Source organism: Watersipora subatra, chromosome 7, assembly GCF_963576615.1.
Source record: "Watersipora subatra chromosome 7, tzWatSuba1.1, whole genome shotgun sequence".
NCBI classification, from domain to species: domain Eukaryota; kingdom Metazoa; phylum Bryozoa; class Gymnolaemata; order Cheilostomatida; family Watersiporidae; genus Watersipora; species Watersipora subatra.
Genome location: NC_088714.1, coordinates 29403812 through 29424002, shown reverse-complemented (window position 1 = coordinate 29424002; position 20191 = coordinate 29403812). Strand labels below are relative to the sequence as shown.

The following is a 20191-nucleotide window of genomic DNA, read 5'->3' as shown; positions in this document are numbered from 1 at the left end:
CTGGTAGCTAAGTACATGGTCACCTCAACTTTATTCTATACACTGCTGGTAGCTAAGTACACGTTCAACTCAACTGAGTGTATACATTACTAGCAGTTAAGTACATGTTCAACTCAACTGAATGTATGCACTACTGGTAGTTAAGTACATGTACAACTCAACTGAGTGTACAGACTGATAATTAAATCTAGTGCAAAAATATACTACCTTCTAACTACTGACATAATTTGCTAAAAAGATTTGAGTTGTAATCATACCTAGTCACTCCCATGTGAAATAAACACAGCCAAGAAGATAGCTGGTAATAAAGTTAATAGCTTGCCAAAAACAGGCAACTCTAATACAACAAATCAGGAATATGCCTCATGATGCATTAAGTATCCCTTTTTAATTGACTTTATTAAAGTTTTGAGACTGTTTAAAATATTGAAATGCTGTAAAAGGGATTTTTAAACTTGCATACTTTTCACAATTAAAATTTCAGTTCAAATAAACAATATTAACTGCATGTTATGTTAAGTAAACAAGTTGCTGGCCGTGTGAGATGCGAACAGACCTACTCATCTAATGACAACTCAACAATGACATAAGAATAGAACATGTCCAACAGAGTTTTAATGAAGTGGACTTTCTTGCTAACCAAAGAATTCTCATCTAACATTTTCAAATACAGCCAGCCTAGAAGAAGATTACACCAAAAACTGGAACGACCAATATTTCGCTAAATTTGAGCCAGTAAATAGGGGAGAATAAGTCAATTCTAGGACTCAATGCAGGTCAATGCAGCTCTATGCTATTCATTGCATTTACGTTGTTGTGCGCAACATCATTATGTTTAGGAAAAACAACTAAGAGTTGTCTGAGACAGCCAATTGCCACTAAATGCTAGTACCTTTTTCATACCAAACAGCATACCAAATAGTGTTTCATCGAAAAATCTCTGTTAACTTGTGCATAAAATTATGCAAATATAAACTGTGGTGCAGCATGGTTAAATGATAAAAAATAGGTAAACCTTTTTTCGAAAGATCCTCTCGCTGGATAAACTCGAGTTTGATCATTGGATCACCACCTTTGTCTTGAGTGCCAACTCTTTCTATCATCCTAAATAGAAACCAAACCAAGACTGAGAAGACATCGCACCATTCTTTAAAGGTGACATACAATAAAAATGTAGACCAGTAAATATTATGTGATATGAAAGGCTCACATGAAGATATAGACAGAAGCGCATAACTAAATCAACAGCTGTGATGTTGTCAAAAAGGTTTAATATACGCTCAATTTATGACAAAGTTGGATAATATAATTATTTTGAGACTAAATATAAGTTTAATAAAAAGAGCCAACAAGCGTGATACTAATTCTGCTGCTATTATGTACATTAGTGCACCAAGCGGTAGGTCTTTGTCTCTAGCCTCTATTACAGTGTGTGTGTGAATGCAGAAAAACAATGTTGCAGCCATAAACCTTGACTTTAGTTTGACCCTACGTATTTCTATTTTACACGTATATGCAACTTGTATTTCTATAGCTTAACTATAAAAACAAGTTTGGTAAGAAGGTACGGCAAAATCTACACAAAGGAAACCTGTAGATTTAAACTTCTCTTGTAAAAACTAGCTTGGACAGTAGAGAGTCATGGATTGTTCTATTAGCATTAGTGGTATGCTTACAAAGTATAGTTAACTACAGGATATGTTGTAAGCCAGTAATATTTGCATCCTATAGAACTCGAAAGAGAGACAAAACTATGTAGTATTTCTGGTTGTACAGTGAGACTAAAGGTGAGAGTAAAGAGAAGAGCACAGCTGATAAAGCCCTATCAAAAACCATAAAGCAAAGCATTTAAAAACTAGAAGTTAGAAACATAAAATATGGCGGTAGTTCACACAAAATGTTGTTTTAGAACCTTCAAATGTAGTTGAAGATATGCCAACCATGAACACCATTATTTATGAGTATGACCATTCAAAATGTGCTTGTAAGTCATCCCATTTAGGCCATAATGGTTGGCTTGTATATGCAGCCTATGTCAACTACAGTACATGGTGGCTTACACTAAGTTAGCCAGCCTAGCCTGAATGGAGTATTTGGAGTAATGGAGAAACTTTCATGACAGCATGTTCCTAAAGAATTTTGTGTCTGCAGATACAAAAAAAACCTGCTTGGACCGCAATAACAATATTTTCAAAATCAGTTCTTAATTAAAATGACTAAATGACAACATGTAAGCTAAAAATGTGACATTTTCAAACTTTTGTGGGCTTAATAATAGAAGAAGCCTAGTAACTTTTCACTGGTTTTCTATGCAGTCAGCAGCACTTCAATCTAGCGTTGAGCACTTGGCACCCAGACAAGGACAATAGAAATGTTGTTTTAGGATGAAATTTACAATATCAAAGTTAATCGTTGCAAAGATCAACAAAGATAACCTGTCATATGTTATCAATGCCTAAAGAATAAACTTCCGCTACAATAACCAATAGCTACTTAATAATTTGATATCAACGGTCTAGCAGACAGATAACTTCACATGAAACAGAAAAGACAAAAAATAATTACAGGTACAAATTATAGACAATACGGAGAGACAGACTGCAGTGATCAAACTAATACAATATTAGTTCGAAACACACTGACTACAAGCTATACAAACCTGACCCAAGGCTTGACCCTGACATCAAATACATGATAGTTTATCTTTTAAACGATGCACCAGTGTATGTGAAGAGAAAATATTTATGTCTGAAGATCAAATAATAGTTGAATATTAGATATATAAACAGTTAAAGTGAATAACAGAATACGTGCAGAGTAAAACTGTTTCACATATAAAAGAGATGTCTAGAAAAGGTTCAATGACTTAAATACTGCTTATCAACACCATCTACGTATATAAACAGTGCTTTGTGGTAGAACAACTGGTACACAACAGTACAAATAAATAAACAACATTAAGGCTATACGCCAGTTCCAAATATAATATATTTCTGAGAAAACGAGAATCTGAAGAACTAAAAAAGTGATGACTCCATCTGACAGAATCCAAATGTACAAAAATGAATACTTAGCCAATGCTACGGATGAAAAGAGCTAGAGTGAACAAACCTTTACTTACAATGCAAGCACAGCTCTAGCAAAGACAAACATAAAAAATTAAGAATCAGCAGATATTTTTATGGAGCCTCCTGTGCCAATAGGTCTCATCGAATAACGAAAACTTATTATATATGTAAGTAATATTTTATTACTGACCAAGATTGATCAAGAATCCTCCTGATAAAATGTTCGGGCTTAAAATTTATGCTTTTGAATGACTTGAAGATATGAAATTCTATCCCCAACCGTTTTGAATGAAATAATGTAGTTGCGGCAAAAAGTAAATGGTAGTATCTATGCAAGTGTGTTACCTTTGAGACTCAAATAATAAAGACTACACGAGTTGAATTTAAACACTGTAACAAGATTGAATTAACATGAAAGTTGAGATATACAAACTTGCGATGAACGAATACTAATCCATCTTTTTTTACTTCATCAAGTCATTTGCACATGCGCTCGTTTATATTTGTAGAAAACGATCATTTTCTTTTATTTAACAGTACTTTTCGGTGTTGTTTTGATGAAATAATAAAAAAATTGCAAAGCATCGTTTTCAAAAATTCATTGCAAAAGCTTCGTGTTTTTAGTAATAAAACAGTTTATAAAGATGGCTGACAATGATAAAATGGCGTCACGTAAAAACGAAGGATAAGTTTCACTGTTGAATAATCAACAAAGCCAGGAAATATTGATGACATCGTCGTACATGTAGAAACTAATATTTTGTTAATGTTCACGACTTTGATTGGAAGACTTGAGGTGAATTTAAAACTTACAATGCAATCAAAAGATTTAACAAAATATGACACACTCATGCTGCGTTGTGTACCATGTAGAACCAGACATGCTAAATGATGTAAAAACAAAAACTTGATGGTGGAATTTATATGATAATTGGTTGGATCAGTGACAATTGGTTCCTAGCAATTGATTATTTTATGTTAGTAATGTTCATATGTCCAACTGTAGAAACGAACGATTAACCGTTTTCAATATTTTTTCAGGTTGGATTGGTAAAAACCCAAAGCTGTATGAAGTAGCTTTAAGATGGTAGGATATATTACAGAATCTAATAAAACTATATTAATATCTAGATGTCTTTTAATATGATCAATTAAATGTTTTATTGTGGCTTCTGCAAGAATCGAGACTAACTAGATATGTTTGTAGAATGGTTTTGCAGAAGACTCTGGTAGTCACTTGTATGCTGTGCAGTGGGCATAACCAACATTGTGTACATACTAAATACAATTTAGAACTTACAGTGAAAAATTATCAGCATTATCTCCAGAGCCTCGCTGCTTGATTTGACTGACTACAGCAGGTGACAGATGCATGCATACTCACTTTGTAATACCATCGCTGCTGCACGGCCTAATGTCATCTAAGTTGCAGTCATAAATGCATACTTGAGCGTTCATACTGCCATTTGACAGTTTCTCGAATCCTCCTGACAGCCCAGACACAGAGAACCTGGCTAGAGATTGTGAAGGTGAGCGACAGGCTGTGTTTAAACCTGTCTGGTCCTGCAAACGAAACATGCCATTTCTATACTAGTTTAGATAGCAACATCTACACAACAAAGGCCATGTTGACCCCAAAACCATTATCTAGAGTGGTCAAAAAACTTGAAAAATCATAAACAACTTTGGTAAAAAGGTACATTCTTTGCAAATATAGCCATCTTTTCGATCTTAACCTAAAGATCAAATGATGCAATTAATTACAAACTAAATCTTTTCATAAAATAAATTGGGATATACATTCAGTGAAATGATTCACAGCTGCACAAGGACAATTTTATGAAAGAATCCATAAACTAGAAAAAGACAAACAAAGACATACTTTTACAGTCTCTTCAAGGTTGGTCTCCCCGTTGTAGAGAACGGCCTCAAGAATATCCATCTTAAAAGAAACTTTGACCTCAGAGAATAATTCCTCAGCTGGATCAAGAGAGATCATGGGTACAACTGCAGAGCTGGTATCAATTGGCGCTCTTTCCTCTGAACTTGATGATACTGGAACCGTTTTTTGAGCATATGGGTCAACACCCTCGGATAAATTCTCATGCATAATCGTCATCAGCACTGTGAAGTCTCCTTGACTGCAGGTCACCTGGCACAAGAATAGCAGAAGTTAATGATATGACAGTACTAGGCATATTATAAGTATTATAAGTACACAAATTCTAAGATAAGCAAAGAACTGGATCGGTTGATATATGGGTCATGATCACAGAAACCATGTTTAAGTCGGGATTGTAAGATTTGGAGTTATCTACATTAGCAGAAAGAGAAAACTCTCACAGTTATTTTGCAAAAAAATTTTGATTCTAGCTTGATTACAGCAGATTTTATGGTCAATAAACTGAATGCGCGTTTACCATTAGTGCGAAAACATAGTTCCGAGAAAACTGGTGTTAAAGTTTGAGAAACGAAAACCACTGCCCAATTTTGTTTACATTTCAAAACGTCATAGCAACCAATATCAAGAGGTTGTGATATTCATCAAGATTTCTGTGTTTCTATTCAAAAAATTATGCTGAATTCAAAAATTTAAACAGATTTTAGCTGGTTGTCACAGAAATAGCTGTATATTTATAAGAAAATGTATTACTTAATTTTGTAAATATTTAAAACGGTTTGGCAGTACAGCGATATCGGGCACAGCCAAATCATCAGCAAAATCTTTAAAAAAAGTAACAACAGTAACATATTGCACACTATTGGTCACTATATACTTCGATCTTGGAAATTCGAATAATTTTTCTTATAATTAAATCTGATAATAATCCTATAAAATCAAATAATTATTTTTATGATTAAATAATGTAATAATCTTTTAAGAATTGTTAGGAAATTATCATCGTAATTCCTTTTACTTTTACTGCTTTTGACATCAGTTGGAACACTAAAGTACTGATTATTAGTGTCCAAAATGTCAGAGTTATCTTTAAAATCGGCAAAAAAGAAACGATTATATTTATCGGACGCCATTTTTCAGTACTTCCTGTTTAGCTTAGCAACGGTTTTAAGAGGGTTTTTCCGAGGGTCGAATACTTTTATTGGCTAAACTGACTTCAGATTCAAAAAGATCACTCCTTGATTGATCCAGATGCACGTGTTACAAAAATCGTTACCAATATTATAAATTCAGTTGGTGCAACTTGAAAGTCGGATAACTCAACTTCGTGATTTGCGACTTAACCATGGTTTCTGTGACCACGACACATATTATCTATACATTCTGGGATGAAAATACTGTTGTTCGAGTTCGCTGACAAACTTTTAGTGATTGAGAGAGTGAAAATGACACGGCTTAAAAACAAATAACGATGTGATATAATCAGCTAACTTTACTTTTCGCTTGTGGAATAGCCAGAGTTCTACAAAGCTTCCATAACGCTAACATTGTTATGTGACTGGTCATAAAGTACATTTTGAGTGCACATCAATGAAAATTTGTTAAGGGAAATCCCTTATATATTACGGAAATAAATTCTTTCCTTCTCTATCGATAAGCATATGCTATAAATTGAGTCGTATCTATTGTTTTCATTCCACTCACTAATAGTAGACATATTGTAGAGATCATATCCGCTTCACAATAGATTTAGAATGTCACTCACCTTGACAGTAGGCATCTCTCCTTTGATATCAGCAATGGGCATAGTATGATACCATGAAGATGCTAAGTTCCTCCTGATGTCTACCTTCATATCAACAGGGTTGAGCAGGAGACAAACTGCTGCAGGCTCCGATGGGTTGGATGGGTTTATGGAAGCTCTATATATTAAAAAACACCACAGGGTCTTCAGGAGGTATCATATCACATCACCAACTTTGTAACAAACAGGAAACTTTTAGAATTAAAGCAACACCTTAAGATAGACTTCTAAAGCTCACGCTGATGTCAGCGGAGGAGAGCATTAACACCATTGCTAGGATTCAAGCCATGATTAATTAGTTGTTAGCGTGAGTTGTTAATTTGATCTAAATTTTACTGTTGAAAATAGCAATAACTTTTAACTGATATTAAGAACATAACTGTTTAGACTAACGCCAACTAAACACTTTTATACTTGCACATAAACTACTGCATTTTTACATCATCTACTGCAAACCAAGCCGGCACAAATGCAAGAAACTGATTTCTTTGCGACGGTTTATCCAAAGCTACTTTCAAAGCAATAGAAGGCGACATTAGATTCAAGCCCTGAAAGCATCATTGTCTGGTACTAAGACAAGCAGCGCCAAGTTGATATTTCAACTATTGATATGTTCCACTATTGCTACTTGACAATTTACCTGCTACTTTAGTGAGTATATTCTATGAGAAAAATCTATTAAAAGGCAGAAGTGACCTTAGACAGACATCTTGTCAGAATGTCAGCTTATCTAACTTAACTCGTTGTGAACCAATCGCTGTGCTGCTCGGCACAGCGATTGCGTAGGCTTCTCACAAAACCTTTCTTATTAATTAGTTAATTATTTAGCCTATCATGATTGTACTTCAACAAAAGAAAACAATCATCTGACAATATTGGGCTAAAAAATGTTTATTGCCCATCCTGAGCTTTGCAAAGACTGTAATTTTTATGACAATTTCTTTTTCGCAATAACCAGTCGAGTCAGACCCATTACACTACAAAGGTTTCACTAATTGTAGATCAATTTACTTTGAGTGATTTTCTATTATATAATAGTAAGCCACTAAGAAAAATGATTAATTTGTTTTAAGCAGTAATAATAATGCCATAAGCTATAGTGATATTGATAAGTCATCCGACTCGGAACATGCTCACGTTAGTGGCGAAAATGACTGAACAATTGAGTAACACAATTGTAGCCTTTTTATGGCATTGGCCGATGTAAAGTTTTATGATGATTAAATTGTTATCAAAATATTTTCTATAGACCGAGTGGTTAAAAAGTTATAACCTTTTATATTCATCAATGCCAATTCATCAATTGTTTTACAGAATATTTAATTATGTCACAGTAAAAAATTAATTTGGTTGTGAAAGAGTTAACAGCCACTATCAAATCATAGAACTCTACCACTCATGACGAACCCCCACAGTTCTCCATTAATGCTTCCTCCAACAATGTACGACGAGCAGTAATACTAACATTATACACATACCATCCTGTAACTGCTCAATTTTTTTGTAAATAAAAGAAAGAAAAGAAAGACTGCTAGAGTTTACCTCTGCACTTGAAGAGCTTTTAGCGAAACTACCATGCAGTCCAGAACAGCAGGATAACCATCCTTGTTCTTAGCCTTGTCTGGTGAAAGCTGAAAGACATTGTATACTGTGACTGTGCCAAGGTTTATGATCAGAGCTGCCACTGAGGTACTGTTTGATGGGATTGTGATGATCGGTGCCTAAAAAAGAAAGCAGAAACTAGCAAGAACACATGAAAACAAGCTTTTCTATCGAAAAGTAATTAAATAATTGTTTCATCAAAATACAGTTAAGTACACGGCATCATTAAGATAAATTGAGGTAAAAATATTTAAAAACCACTAATTGTACAGTAATTATGTCTGAGAACACCTGACCTGTGAACAACAAGTTGGGTTCAATTCCCAAAAAGGCAGCTAGTGGTAACAGGAATGACATCCAACTTTAAATTTCTCTCTGCAACTGGAGGTGATTCCAGTCATCGAGGTTCCCTTGTCACTGGACTCAGACATGTCCAGCCAGAATCACAGAGTCGTTGTTTGTACAACAACGCTCTTAAAAACACACACAGTCTCTGCTTGCAATAAACGAAGCAGACACTAGATCTGGCCTTCAAGGGAGTGCTCACATAATTATAACTTTAATATTAATACCATTGTTATTATTAATATTATTAGCTCACCAATGACTGCAGTACAAACACCATTTTATTCATGTATGAATTTTCATACATGTAATATCCAATACAGTACACACTCCTATTACGTATACCTCATATAGCGTAAATTCCAGATAACGTGAAAATATATGTGAAGTTTTTGCTTCCTACTACGTGAAAAATTCTATATAACGTAGAGTGTCAAGTTGGACAAGTTTCTACAATCGATTTGAATGTTAGTTTATTTTGCTGCACTAACAGAAGAAAAAGCGCCGTGCGTTTATTGTTATATCTATTATATATATAGCTTTCCCTACATTCTAGTTCGTCATGATAGATTATTAGATGTGTCGACAGAAAGGTGAATAGGATAGCAGCGCAATTGTTTATAAATACAAAGACGATCGATTGGTGCAGGTGTTACAGCGTCGGTCTACCAGTCTTAATGTCACAAGCTGCAGTATGGTCGAAAACTATCTTTATTAACCTTGACCCCTGAATAGTAATAGACGTCGAACAGACAGAACTGCTTTTTATAGCAAAAAAGATTTTGTTGTTCTGCCTTATTGTGAACGTACAAAATATTGATTATTAGCTTTCCTTTGCAGAGAAGACTTTGCTGTTTAGAAAAATAAGCAAATCGTTGCAAACGAATGTTAAAAAATGTGCAGTCTCTATCAACTTGTTGTAAATTTACCGCAATTATGGTCTGTAAAACCAGTGAGATTGATCATAAAAAGGAGAAAAGTTGTTTATGTAAACCAATAATTCTGTGATTACAGTACAGCCCACAAATTAAAAGGATTAAGTCAAGATTTTCCTTTTGCATGGCCAAAGGGGTGAGTTTGGAAAGATCTTGGAACGAATTAGGCAATTTACATGTGTTTGTCTGCTCTATACTTATATTTATTTATATTTATGAGATAGGAGCGTCTACTGTACTTCTTGATGTAGCAATGGGTCACCCATTCATCCACACAAAGTATCCATCACTTAGTACAGTTTTACTCCCCTTTTTATGCCGTACCTTGACAGTTATTGCAAGACCAACTCTCGTAGCCTTTTGATGCATCGACTGGGCTGCATCTAGGGCCATCTCTCCTGCTTTGGCTCCAAACTCCAGAGCTTGCTTCTTGGCAATGTCAAAGTTGTCCACAAAGGCCTACAATGTACACATGAATCACATAAACTTGCGCTGCTCTTACTAGCCTAACCATTATATCAGCTAAAGAGTAATACTCTATGCAATTTCATTAAAACAATATAAATTATTTAATTATTAAAACCATATAAATTCATAACAATTCATAGATAAATAACTAAAAATGAATAAAACTACACAAACATTTGTTATGTTTTGTTTACCAGAAAACAAGTTATTCCACATTTTCTAGGTTCATGTTGAGCAAAATGAAATATCATAAGCAAATGAACTTCAATAAATGATGCGATAACAAGGCAGAAAATAAGATGAGTAACACTTTAATGCAAATTTTGTGGTAAACAAATATTTAAAATAAAGAGAAATCTCAAACTCAATGATAAAAATTTAGTAGTTTTGCTCTATAAAGTATATTTATATGTGAATTACTCTTGAAAATATTCGATAAAAATACATTTCGTGTTAGAAAACTATTGTCAACAATAATACAACATTAAGTGACTAGTTAAAGTGACAAACTGGTCATTGAGTGAATATTGCTTTTATCGATAGCTCAATAAATTGATGATGTATTGATATGCTGACTGATTGCAGAAGGGGACATGAAATGCTAGAAGTCCTAATAAATGCAGCTAGATGAACGAGCCCATTTGAGTTAATACTTAATAGGAAGTGATGAGAGCTCATTACTGTAGAAAACCAAACAGCCTCACTCCAATAAATGGGTATCGATAAACAGACTTGATTACTGAAAAGCACAGCCTGTAACAAAATCAAATCACAACTCCGAAAACCAACTTGTCAAACCAATTCTCTGACATTGAACTATCAACTACCTACAATAAAGGAGAACCAATAGCCGGAACAAACATGCAACTAAGCTTATCAAAACATAGAATAATAATAGAAAAACCTACGATGAGTTGGCGTATATATCTGTAGAGGAATATGAATCGTATACTGCTAACATCCAGCTTGATTCGTGTGTCAACGTTTTCCATCATCGAGTATTTTCGCAAACCCACCGTTGCTTTGTTGTATAATGTGACAGTCAAGCTAAAAACTTCACTGCCAGCTATAGAAACAACCTAAAATGTAACAGTCAATAGAAATTAATGATGAACAAAGAAGAAACTGACAAATTATTGCAGGACCTCACCTACAGCGTTGGTGACTCCAACAGCCCGTTGAAGTATTGATTTAGATACAGTCCAAAACAGACTTTTTGCTTCATTATTAAATTAATATGCACCAATAAGAAAATTTTGCAATGTACCAATCTGTACAATCTGTACCAATCTGTATTCTCATTGGGTTTAAAGTACACCTAAGCTGATCATTCTTTGATAGCAGACAAATTGAGCTTTTAGCTAAACAGTAATTAGGTTTTAAACACCAATTATTCCTGCTTGTTTGGAATAAATAACGTTTCTTTAAGGCAGCAATTATCCTAACCGATTTGAAACAAATTTCATAACAATATTATTCAGTGAAACATTCGAGCTGCAACCATTTTAAAATTCCAAATCAATATATTTCTTTGGATGCTAACATAACCAACATAAACAACATTACAAAAGTATGTAAAAGCTTGATACAGTTTTAAACACTTGCTAATATAAATACTGCTAAATTTTTGTATGACAAAAATAGATACATTTAATGAGATTTAATCACGCACAATCTAAACTTTGAAATGAAAACTATTTATAATTTACAAAAATAATTCGTAAGTTGACAAGACCTCAATTTAAGAATGAATTCACCTTACTTGTAGCTTTTGTAACTCGCCTAACCAAGGCTTCTAAGGCAAGTGAAAAGGATAGTCAGACAAACCTTTGCTGCAAAGGATGGCCAGCTGCTCATGGTTAAAAAACAAATATTTACTATGAATGCCAGAAAGAGTGAAAGATTAAACAAATTGAGTGACCTGCTAGTCCCTATAGCAAGTTAAAAATGTTGATGATAGATGCTCTGCAGAGCTAACCTTGGGGTATTTGGTGGAAGGTTCAGGATCCAAGACTTCTATGTCTGTCAGCTTCGCTCTGATTTCTGTGTGCGAGTCTTTGAGCAAAACAGTTGTGTCAAATCCTGTAAGGTTTAGATTAATTCTTAACGAGCGGTGATGAATAGATATCAGACTACAAAATGATCTGTGAAAGCTTTCTCTCCCTCGCTAGTCTGTCGATAAAGGTAAATATAATTAAGACAAATGTAAAGTCATACCTCGACATACGAAAAATTTGACATCGAGCAAAATTTCCAGCCAGTTTTTGCCTTGAGATATGAGACAAATTTGAGCTAAGAACATATGAGCAGGCTCTCGATATGCCAGCTAGCTAAGTGGTCAAGTATGCAAGAGGCTGCTTTCGAGAAGAGCATTGCTCGGTCTTTCTCGTCAGATCAGTTCGAAAATGTTTTAAAAAGGCCAGATAAAAGTTATAGTTGAAGCGAGGCAAAAAGCACCAAGCCGGTAAAAGATAATAAAAAAGTGAGAATGAAGTCAAAATTAAAATTAAGTTTTGTGTAGGATTAAAAATTACCTTTAAAGATGTGGTTGCGTCAAAAAGGTCGATTTAATGAAATTATGACCAATAAAAGGCTTAAACATCAGCTACAATTTGATGTCATTTTTGTCTTTGTAGACCAACCCTGTCCAGAGATATATGCGTTTGAATGAGACCATCTTTTAAAAAGCTCACATTCCAGCGGGTGCTTCATTCGTGACGTAACTAGTGATACATCTGAAAAGAGTCCGCGAGCGATAAATGTAAGATCGCTTCATTAGCCAATCATCAGCACAAAATTTTTATATAGGTTGTAATAAATGTTATCACTCGTGAAACGCGTTGTCTGTGATCTCAAATTTGGGGATTTTACTCCATTATCAAGTCGCATGGACATCGATATTTACTAAATTAATTAACATCGTTACTTTAATGAATTACTCGATCGACACGTTTTATTGACGAACAACAGAATTGTAAAAATTACTGTAAAGTTACTGGAAAACTGCAAAGGTGAGTCCGAGTTTTCTGAGCATCAGGTGGTTAAAGTGCTACGGAGGAAGATAGGAGAATGGAGGTAAATTTATCTTTTCCTATAGATATACTGTAGAGTTTACATTCAGATTATATTTCCCTGTTTGAGGTTATAATGTAACTTCCTGCGCGTGCGAGATACGTATGTACAGTGAGTTCTTGATGGCTTCTTTTTAATCCATAGCATCTAGCGATACAATGGCTTAGATTGACGCATATACTAAAGGTAATATTTTTAGCACTCATTAATACATGTACTAATTAATAAAATTATAACTTTTTGCTATTACCAATCATCGTTTTATAATTTTTTATCGTTCCGCTTAGCTATATTTGCTTCAAATTTTCTGTGGCAATAACGAACCATCAGCAAATTGAATCTTTCTGATGGTCAATCATACCGTCAAAGCCAACTCTAAAGGTAAAAGCTCAATGCAAAAATCTTTTTGTATCATGTGCCACTTACTTTAAAATATCATGATTATTTTGGATTGGCTCTGTTATTTACTTTGATGCACAATTTATTTTTCATTTGTCTTATGATTCATTTTATTCAAATGCAACTGACTTTGTAGCTTCATCATTACATTGATATGCACCAATATGCCTGTGTTCTTTTAACTTCTGACAAGTTGATGACACATTGTTTAGTAAGATCGCCGCTCAATAACATAATGAATTGCAATGATGCAATTGATTTACCTTGTACATTCATGTGAGTGACTAGAACCTTATCTGTACATATAGAACATTCAAATACATCCATACGAGCAGATAAGTTCAGTCTTGTGATTTCCGCTTGAATAGCTTTAGGTTCCAGCATTCTTTTTGCTACAAAAATGAGTATTTACACAACTAAAATGAAATGCCAACAACTCACTATTGCGTAATGCGTAAATCAGAAAATCTGTGAAAAACAAACATCATTAGTCTACTTTAAAATTGATTTTCAACAAAAGTTGTGTGCAACATTCAAAAGCAGCATTCAAGCTAGTATTTTTTGTAAAAAAAACCATTTGTGTACTCAATGATCATCAGTTGACTGAGTTCAATATTTTAATCATCTTCAAGCATATTAATACATATATTTACCTCTTATCTCAAACATTAGACTACGGTAGAGCATATCACAGAAGCCTCAATGTGTAAATCACAAAAACATAGCTAGAACAAACGATGGTTAAATTTGTTGATGAAATTTTTGAGATAAGGGTTCGTCTCATTGTTGATAAATAATTTTCGGGAGTTGTGTGCACATGTGCATTTATCATAAATCTCCCAACCAATCGCTTCGCTCTGTTTGGTCGTGGGAAAATGACTAATCAACTTGTTCTCAGAGGAAATGAAGAAAATTAATTCATGTGTTTATCATGCAGAATTAATATTTAAATTTATATACAAACCTGTCTTTGAAGCTTGTTTACCAAGCATCTCCATAACATCAGACACATTACTGCTACGACGACGTTCCTTCTTGCTCTCACCAGCGGGTTGTGGAGAGACAGGAGTCAAAGCCTCTACCTTTGCAGCAATATCCTGAGCAAAGGCTACGACAGTCAGAAGAGCCTCCTCGTGTAAGAGAACTTCGAGGTGAGAGAAGACAACCTCCATTGAGTTTTCCGTATTCTTGTAAGTTGTCATAAATTCGGGGTTATCATTGTATGCCTACAACATTCCAGACTTATTGCAGAAAAGTCTGTTCACATGGAGCTATCGGTGAACCTAATGTAACGAAGCTAACCGAAACTGTAATACACGAGTCATGATCGACCCGCAGCAGATCAATTCTCCAGATCATACTATGTGTCCTTAGCGATGCCAATATCACCTATAAGTAATGAAGTGCACTTGCAATGTATGCATGGAAACAAGAGAAATTAGTAAATACATATTGATGCTCACACATTTAACAGAATGCAGACAAACAGAGTCATTGAATTAACAAGGTGTAATAAACTTTCTTCGATTTCTAATGAGCATATGTATAAGCAAAATATGCGATCAGAAGCTAGTTTAAGAAACCATAAGAAATATGACATATCGATGAATTGAACTCTGCATCATATCGTATCATACTTCGCCACCTAGCACACTACCACCCGCGGCAAGCATTCGCCTTCCAGGACTTTGGAATTATTATGTATATACTTATTCCCTGTGATTTACCGGCTTACCTAAAAATCTTTAACAACACACTAGACTGCCATGGTACTAGTTTAAATTTATTAAAAGTAACTATATACGTACCCAATTACACATCAGGAGCAAAAATGGTACAGAAAGAATTAGATCCGGTACACACTTGAATGTCCTTACGAAGGTACTACGAAAAATTAAACACATGCGTAGAAACAAACAAAACATACCATAAGGAATGAGAAAGTGAGTAGCCGGTCTCCCTCTGCTTCATCTACCGGAGTGTTGATGAGATTTACCACTGGCCCACCTTGCAGGGCTGCAACAAGTTAAACGCAACTAATAACTACCTAATTATATAACACAGAGAAGTTTTACTGAAATGTAGAATATAACAACCAGTTCTATAATCATACATAATACAATATTGCACAAAAACTACAACAACATCGCATAAATTAAGATGACACCATTTCCAGGTACTCGCCTTCAGGATAGCAATAATCTTATCTTTCCTATAGTTAACAACTGCAGTTATTTGTATTTATAATATCAGTGCTTAGAGGTGTATTTAAGGAGTTATAAATATAAAATAGTACAAAATAGGAGGTGGAGGAGACAACATCAAATATTGAGTGAATAATAAAATATGCATTTTATTCAAGTCGAGATCGAAACTATATTTCATGCCCACGTAAGTCTATTATAATTCATGCCCACGTATTGTGAGCATTGCAGTTACCAAGCTAAGATGATTTATGTTGTATTAAATAGTTATAAAAAAGAAAAAACATCTGGATTACCATAAAACCTCGATTTGAACACCATGGCGCTATATTTTTATTCATTAGAGGTGACATTCAAATAAGGAGTGGCGTTGTATTTTTCGACTAGCTTGACAGAATTTTGGGAAGATAAATTTAATTCTTTATGGAAGAAGTGATGCTAGTGTCACCTATATTTTGCACTCTCCCTCAGGCGAAGCCGCAGCACTTTTGTTGAACTGTTTTTTAATACATCGAAATATCAGACTAAGTTAATCAAGGAACTACCATTACCTGGATACAGTTACTAATTATTTCGATGGTGTCGATTCAAAGTTTTAAGGAAGAAACTTTGTTAAAAAATTGACTTCGATACCCATAACATACGGTGTACTCTTCAGGAACATGTTATTATGCCGTACAGTGTTCCTGAAGAGTACTACAAGCATTCATTAAAATGCTTTATATTCTTCATAATAGATTATAGACCACACTACGGACGAAATCGAAGACAATTGATCGGAGTTAGACTTTGATGACCTCGAATTAGAGCGCAGACGATGCGTGTAGTAATGATTGTGATGATAGTTCTTCTCAGGTATATAGTCACTAAAATCATGGCAACCACCACAGCAGCAACGAAGGAGTTGGTTATTGATGTAGCATTTTTAGTATTATTATAATTATTGTAAGTATTATTATAACTAGAAATTCCCCTGTCATACAGCCACGACCAAAGTGATATTGGAAAAAAGAAAGGGTACTGATGGTTGAGAAATGCAATATTAGCAGTAAAATGGCACTGCAGTGCAATAGGAGAACTGCAATGATAGCTGTGATGTACTGGGTGTGGGTGTTATTATATACAACAAACAGCAATAATGAAAGGAAAAGATTATATGTTTATATCTCTCCCCCTGCAATAGGAGAAATGCAATATTGGCCAATATTAAAAGTAAAATGCACTGATATTATTACAATAACCAATATTATTAATATAGTAATAATAGAATAGTAATAATAGAAAACCAATGCACAATTTTGTTTACAATTCCAAACGTCATAGCTAACAATATCAAGAAGTTGTGATATTTATATAGATTTTTAGAAAATCTATTTAAAAAAGTGTTTGGTCATGACAAACAGCAATACTGAAAAGAAAAGATTATATGTTTATATCTCTCCCCTACAATAGGAAAAATGCAATATTGGCCAATATTAGAAGTAAAATGCACTGATATTATTAGAATAACCAATATTATTAATATAATAATACAGTAATAATAGAAAACCAATGCACAATTTTGTTTAGATTTCAAAACGTCCTAGCTAACAATATCAAGAAGTTGTGATATTTATATGGATTTTTAGAAAATCTATTTAACAAAACTATTTAGAAAAAATAATAACAGTAACATATTGCCCATCATCGATGTTGTTAGTGTGACTATAATACTTCAATAGTCATCCAAACTTATAATTAAATATTGTAATAATCTCATAAGAATCGTTAGAAAAAAATACCATCGTCATTTCCTTTACTTTCACTGCTTTGGACATCAGTTAGAATACCAAAGTACTCCAAAGTTTCCAAAATGTCAGTTACTTTGAAATCGGCAAAAAAGAAACGATTTCTGTACTTCTACGTTAATTAGAGAAACCTTCGGCAATTCGACAATGCTATAGACTGGTGAAATGTGCACGTTATTTTTTCGTGAAATGCGCACGACTTAATGGTTCTATTCTCTGTCGCTCGGCGTTTCGTTTGCCGGTCTTAATTTTGATAAACGTAAGGCTTGGCCAGTTTTAATAAAGATTTTTGGCCAAATTAATCTGTCTATTTGTGTATAATCCGATCAGATGGGTAAGGTTTAGGAATATGTCGACAATTTTCAAAGACTTGGTAACATATTCAAATCGTCTTATATGTGTTTTGTATCGTTATTTTACTTTAACGACTCTATACAAAAAAATTGTTAAATTTGTTGATGAGATTTCGATACAAGGGTTTGCGACGTCGTTGATGAATATTTTTTGTAAGTTGTGTGCACATGCATTTATCATAAAAACTCTCAAACATTCGCTCCGCTCGTTTGGTCATGGGATTATTGTAAGTATTGCTCTAATTATTGTAACAATATTAGTCATTATTAGCAGAATTTTGTGGACACTTTTCTACTGATCACTTTCTATTATGGGTTCATAAAGACCAAAGAATGTTAAAGTGGCGGTCAAATAGAGGTGGCATTCAGCTGAAAGGTGGTGTTCAAATAAAGGTGGCATTCTAATAATGGTTTTGCAGTTTATTAAATCTTATGACATTCGGGCCACAATGACATTACGTAATATTTAATATGAGCTATTTTGATGTTGCATATATTGGGTGATAACGCATGTTTTGGTCAATGGTTAAATATCCTTATTAGATTATGACAAAGCAGACTAAAGATTCCTTTACTACTACTTGAACCAAAGATTACTTTAGTTCAAATATTACTAAGCCAAAGCAAACCTGATTGTGTCTGGCTATGTTTTATTACTTCCAAACTACGAGAGTACTGGTCTAGTTTAATTTATTAGTCACTTTCAAATAAGAACCCTGTGTGGACTAGATCTGTTGTTAACTCAATATGAAATGAGTGAAGTTATAAGTGGAATCTGAGGGATAGTTATGAAAATATTATCTAGTCATGTACTACAACTAACGACTAACAATGATTGTATGACAGTGAACAGTATAACATTAAGTTACAAAGTTATCAATAGCCGAATCACTTTTTAGGTAAATATAATCTTTAAAAAGAAGACAAACCTCGTTTATGTTTGCGTGGTGACTGATTACCAATCCATTCAAGCATAGGCTCTGGCACTACATGCAAAAGATGTCACAGGAAACGTATAGACAACTCTGAAACCACTACAGTATACACATACACATTGAGAACAGAAAAACAGAGCAGACAGAGGTACAATATAAACAGTGAGTCGTGCAAAAAAATTAAGAACCATTTGGCTGACAAGACCATGCCAACAATTACAATCGAATCCACCACCAACTGATATAACAATGCGATGTAGCGCAAGCTGCAGCTCGGGGGAATGTTTACACAAATGATTCTACAATCTTTAAATGCTCGCCATTACAATGTTACATGTAACATTGTAATAGCAACACGAGTGGCGCTGAGAGATTTCACAATCTGTCCTTGCTAGGTTCAGGCAATATGCTGAATTGACTTGACCGATAACAGGAAAAAGGAAATATCTCCACATTTTGTAGCCAATTTTCACACATATTGTTTTTTGTGTGCAAAGATGTGACTAGCTTTAAAGCAGGCATACAGGAATAGTTCTACAGTGGAAGGAACAGCTACAAAGAACAAGTACCTGCAGGTGGTTGAATACAGGTGAGCAGCTATACGATGACCAAAAATTGTAGCTTGCGTTAAGGCAAACCATGTGTTGGATTCATACCCTTGAACACAAGATGTTGAAGATATATTCCACCAAGATAGCTTTCCACCTCAACATCAAATGATCGAACCATAACCTGTGCTCCTATAGAATCTAGTTTCAGCTTAAGGAATGGAGCTTCTTTGCCCAGCACAGTCTAAAGCGAACCAATGAGGAATAAATATAAGTAATTGTCCTCAGCTTTTAATTGCTTGAGAACAAATTGTAGCTCAATTCGGTAAACAGAGAAAGAAATTTTAAATGATATATGAGAAGCACTCATTTCATTTACTAACTGTCACCGTATCATGATTCTCAGAAAAAACTTCTGTTTGAAATGAAATTATTGCTAATAAAAAAGGACTAAAAAAAAACTCTCACATAAACAATGCGCAACCTTATGAAAACCCACCCCACAACGATATTGACATTATTTAAACGACTTAGTGTTCATTTTTGTAGCTAAGTGATGGTGTGTAGAGGTAAGAAACAGAGCAGCTTGCCTTAGCTTATAGAGAAGTCTGTACTTTATCACAAGTAAATCAATAAAAACAAAAATTCACTTTTGAAATCAGTCTAAATGGTTTTTGCGACAAAACTGCATCATTGCAACTTCTTGATTAGGAATTAACCTAATGGCCAATTCATACTAGCAACCACATTTGTCCTGCATAATAAATATAT

The 20191-nt window shown here is 34.2% G+C and overlaps 1 protein-coding gene across 1 annotated transcript in view; it reads right to left on the bottom strand.

Annotated features, from left to right (window-relative positions):
- LOC137399435 (intermembrane lipid transfer protein VPS13A-like) overlaps positions 1–20191 on the bottom strand; it is a 102578-nt gene that overhangs the window by 61396 nt on the left and 20991 nt on the right. The window contains exons 16-28 of the mRNA XM_068085540.1: positions 19529–19664; positions 18867–18923; positions 15521–15609; positions 14558–14819; positions 13857–13985; positions 12101–12204; positions 11031–11201; positions 9979–10113; positions 8315–8493; positions 6734–6890; positions 4951–5220; positions 4453–4631; positions 1016–1104 (exon numbers count right to left, since the gene is read on the bottom strand). Of these exons, the coding sequence (XP_067941641.1) occupies positions 1016–1104; positions 4453–4631; positions 4951–5220; positions 6734–6890; positions 8315–8493; positions 9979–10113; positions 11031–11201; positions 12101–12204; positions 13857–13985; positions 14558–14819; positions 15521–15609; positions 18867–18923; positions 19529–19664 (1957 nt within the window). The remainder of the gene's footprint in view (positions 1–1015; positions 1105–4452; positions 4632–4950; positions 5221–6733; positions 6891–8314; positions 8494–9978; positions 10114–11030; positions 11202–12100; positions 12205–13856; positions 13986–14557; positions 14820–15520; positions 15610–18866; positions 18924–19528; positions 19665–20191) is intronic.